We start from the raw sequence: 5,000 nt of genomic DNA, 5'->3' as shown, positions 1-5,000 counted from the left end.
TCATCAACGCCACGCCCTCCGGCCAGTTCCTGTTTCCATCCAGTTTGACGGAGACTTCTACTGTGGGCGTCCAGACAACTTCTTACTTCCAAGATAACACAGGGAATCAACTGGATCCTCAGCTGCATCATCACGAAAGCCAGGAGAGGATTCCCTTCTCCGGAGGTGTTCCTGGGGGTCAAATGTACTACCCAGCACCTACCCGTGCGAGACAGTTGTCTTACTCCGATCAATCAACTGGAAGCGAGTTATCCTACACAAGTACATCTACAGATCAGATGCCATATCCGACAGCACCCTCTTCGGATCAAATCCTTTGCGGGCTTCCGTCCGCTCGACAGCTTTTCTACCACGGAGAATCAGTTTCTTTCAGCCAGCAATATCGTCCTTCGGATCAGGCCTACCAATCTCAAGCGTTGGTCCGAGGCGGCTACACTGATGACGTCAATATTGACTTTCTTAATGAGCCTCCCCCGCCTTATTCGCCTTAAACATGGTATATGATCTGCTATGTTATTTAATTATCATCCTTGAAGATTCTTAATATATGTCCAGTCTTGTAAATTAATCTTTTTTTTTTTCATAGCTTTTGAGTGATTCGTGGATCCATGTGCGTCGAAATAAGTATGTGGGAAACAAACACACATAAACACACATATGCTGTAAACATAAGTACTGTATATATGCAAATAAGCACACACAGACAAATAGACAGACAGACACACACTCACACACACATACTCAGACACATATGCTGTAAACATAAGTACTGTATATATGCAAACAAGCACGCACAGACAAATAGACAGAGAGCCACACACTCACACACATATACTCACACATACACACACACACACACACACACACATATATATATATGTGTGTGTGTGTGTGTGCGTGTGTGTGTGTGTGTTTGTATGTGTGTACTTTTTAACACAGTGTTTTCCATACTCGGAGATGGAAACCACCCTATTCATATTCCTATGTGCATGACCTTTCAAAAGGGCAGTTCAGCGATCCTTCAAACATCCTTTCATACAGTGCTATTCACGGACATCTAATTGTTTATACATCTGTCGGTAATTCTATTCTCAGGTGCTGGCTATAAAAAATCATCTACATTATTATCAATAATTCCATAATATTCATCTTCGTGTTATTTAGATTTTCGGTATATAATCGAAAAACGAGTCTTATTTCTTTTGCCTAAGAATGTCTATTCCAAATCATAAATTTATTAAAGTCTCGAATATGTCAACAATAATGCATTTGATTTTTCTCCCCAGATCTGGAAATTTTCCTTTTTTTTTCTGCTGCTCGTATTTTTCCTTTAAAAAGTCTCTCGAATTTTTCACTTGTAATTCATTATGTTTTATAACATATCCTAACTCTTATATCATACCCTATGATTGCTATATCATGAACACGGCCACGCTGAAATTTTTTACCAAGCACTCTCAACCATGCTAAGACCTCTCAGTGAAGAAAAGCGCTTAGAGTTAGAGCTTCCTGTAAAAGTATAGAGCTCTCATTGAAAGCATACTGCCATCATCGCTTGTTAGATACATACAGGCTATATGATATTTCCTGGATTCTAAGTTATATTAATTTTCAAGTTATCTCGCAAGGAAATCAATAGTATATATATATATATATATATATATATATATATATATATATATATATATATATATATATATATATATATATATATATATATATATATATATATATGTGTGTGTGTGTGTGTGTATATATATATATATATATATATATATATATATATATATATATATATATATATATATATATATAAATATATATATTATAAATATATATATGTATATATATATATATATATATATCTATATATATATATATCTATATATATATATATATATATATATATATATATATATATATATATATATATATATATATGTGTGTGGTGTGTGTGTGTGTGTGTGTGTGTACATATACATGTGTTCCAATTATATAATATTCTAACTCTCTGGAGGCCGATATGATAACGTCCCTGACTGGTGAATGTCACACTGGGGTTTGAGTCCCGCCCAAACACGTTAGTTCTTTTGGCCGTTGCAACCTTACCATGTTTGTGAGCTAAAGATTGGGGTTTAGGTGAGCCTAGAGGTCTAGCTGCTGAGTCATCAGCAGCCATTGCCTGGCCCTCCTTGGTCCTAGCTTGTGTGGAGAGCGGAATTGGGCACTGATCATATGTATATATGGTCAGTCTCTAGAGCATTGTTCTGTTCGATAGGGCAATGTCACTGTCCCTTGCCTCTGCCATTCATTAGCGGCCTTTAAACCTTCAAACCTTTAAGGATTCTATTTCGAATTGCTTATATCTAGCGACAAAAATTATTTTCCTCCAATGTTAATCCCCAGTTACGACTTGAAAAGCGATACAGGCGAGATATATCATCATACCTTCCAGAAAGGACAACTTTTATGCTTCCTCATATCGCTGATGCAATTTGTGGTCGTGTTGTATGTCATAAATGGCTGTAGCAGCAATTCTGGTAAAAGCGAAAGACACCTGAAACGGTAAGTGCTTGAAAGCCCGTAAAGGGAAACGTTTGGCTTTTGCTGAAAAAAAAAGAAAGAAAAATGTTTTTAACCTCAGCTTCAAAAGTCACCGAGAATGTTTAGTGCAAACTTACATGATAGGATAAAAGGGAATATTTTTTTTTTTTTTTTTTTGTAGGCAGCATATGCCAAAGTTCTCAGCACATTATTATTATTATTATTATTATTATTATTATTATTATTATTATTATTATTATTATTATTATTATTATTATTATTATTATTTTCATTACTTGATAAGCTACAACCCTAGTTGGAAAAGCATGATGCTATAAGTCCAAGAGATCCAACAAGGAAAATAGCCCAGTGAAGAAAGAAAAAAAGGAAAAAAAAATATTCTAAGGACTGCGACAACATCAAAACAAATATCTTCCATATAAACTATACAAACTTTTATAAAAAAAAAAAAAAGAGGAAGAGAAATAAGATAGAATAGTGCGCCCGAATATACCCTCAAGCAAAAGAACTCTACTCCAAGACAGTGAGAGACCGTGGTACAAAGGCTATGGCACTACCCAAGACTAGAGAACTATGGTTTGATTTTGGAGTGTCCTTTCCCCTAGAAGAGATGCTTGCCATAGCTAAAGGTAATGGAAATTATAGAGTTTCTGTTCAACACAGTTTTGACAGTAAGTAATCATGAGTAACATACAAGTATATTTCGCATAATTCTATACTTATTGGCAGCATAATTACCACAAATTATATTTTTCCAATATAGTTATATTCACGTCGTCTATTAAAACTTTTTCTAAATGCTTGTAATTTGCACAAAAATAAAAATAAAAAGATATATATTTCACTCCAAAGCAAAGGGTATTCCAAAAATGTATGTTTATTTAAATAGATTTATTCGTGATTTTTATGTAAGTAACAAAAAATAGGAAAAAAGGAAAAGAAAAGTCTATTAAAAACTACAATTCATTGCCCATACTTAACATATAAGGAATTATTTCAACCAAATAAGGCATTTATGAACTTATCTTACGATGATATTTTGAACACGAAAAGAAGCGAAAATATGATAACAATTTCAACGAAACAAACATAAAGTTTTTGTGAACGAAAACATTGCAAGAAATTTCTAAAGCCAACAATAATTGCAATAGGGAAAATGCTCACGGGACTATTGAAAACTACAATAAGACTAAATAAAACTAAATTTTCAAAGAACCATTCCACATGAAATCAGCAAATCAGGTGCCAAAAGAGGGAGGGCGTGTCTTGTAGTTCTTCTTCGATGGCGGTGTTTACTTTTTTCAATTTTGTCTCATAAATGTTTCCAGGTCGCTTCTTTTCCCTCATTGGATTTTCTGGGTCAAACCCAACTGGATGAAGAAACACCCTATGTGACCGATTTCTGGAACACACACACACACACACACACACACACATATATATATATATATATATATATATATATATATATATATATATATATATATATATATAATATATATATATATATATATATATATACATATATATATATATATATATATATATATATATATATATATATATATATATATATATATATATATATATATATATATATATATACATATACACACATATATATGGCTTATTTTCATGACATCTTCAGGAGTGCTGAAGTTGTTTTTTAGCTATCCAATTCCTGGAATTTTTGTTCATATACTTTAATAAAGCAATCCAGGTTGAAGCCTCTAAGCTATATTCTTCATATGATCCTTTGTTTATTCTTTCATTTCTCTTTTCCTTTTTTTCTGATATCATTTAGTCATGTTTTTAAGTTTTTTTTGTGGGGGGTGGGGTGTTTATGAAATAGAGTTCAAATACCAAATTTTTTTTACACAGAAAGGAATTTACTATTTCATTAATAAAGTACTTATTATATCTGAACGATCTAATCATTTCATTATCCAGTCAGACGCTGATTAATTATGTTTTTTTTTTTTTAACAGTATCAAAATGTTCTTTTTGTATTTGAGGCTTCACTATTTTGTCTTCCACTCACACAGGAATGAATTTTAGGCGATTAAATTTAGTGATTTTTTTTTCAGAATCTATTTGAAACAATATGTATAGACATATATAAAGGGTTTAAAAATCAGGCTAACCACCAATGATTAATTATTGAGATATCAGCCAGGGCACCAGCAACCCATTAAGATATAACCACTAGAGAGTTTTCAGGTCCTTTGACGGGCCAGACAGTACTACATTGAATCCCTTTTGTTGGTTACGGCTCATTTTTTCTTTTGTGTACACGTACACCGAATAGTCTGGCTTATACTTTCTACGTTCTCTTGTATCCTCAAACATCTGACAACACCGAGATTACCAAATAATTCTTCTTCGGCCAAGGGGGTTAACTACTGCACTGTTGTTGATCACTGGCTACTCTACTT

General features: G+C 33.0%; 1 protein-coding gene across 1 annotated transcript in view; it reads left to right on the top strand.

Moving 5' to 3' along the window:
* LOC137652033 (uncharacterized) overlaps window positions 1–504 on the top strand; it is a 36,443-nt gene extending 35,939 nt beyond the window's left edge. The window contains exon 4 of the mRNA XM_068385252.1: window positions 1–504. This exon is cut by the window's left edge and continues 81 nt beyond it. Within this exon, the coding sequence (XP_068241353.1) occupies window positions 1–491 (491 nt within the window). The 3' untranslated portion in view covers window positions 492–504.
* The last annotated feature ends 4,496 nt before the right edge of the window (window positions 505–5,000 follow it).

The sequence above is a fragment of the Palaemon carinicauda genome, chromosome 13 (assembly GCF_036898095.1).
Source record: "Palaemon carinicauda isolate YSFRI2023 chromosome 13, ASM3689809v2, whole genome shotgun sequence".
NCBI classification, from domain to species: domain Eukaryota; kingdom Metazoa; phylum Arthropoda; class Malacostraca; order Decapoda; family Palaemonidae; genus Palaemon; species Palaemon carinicauda.
This window is presented reverse-complemented; position numbering and strand designations above follow the sequence as displayed.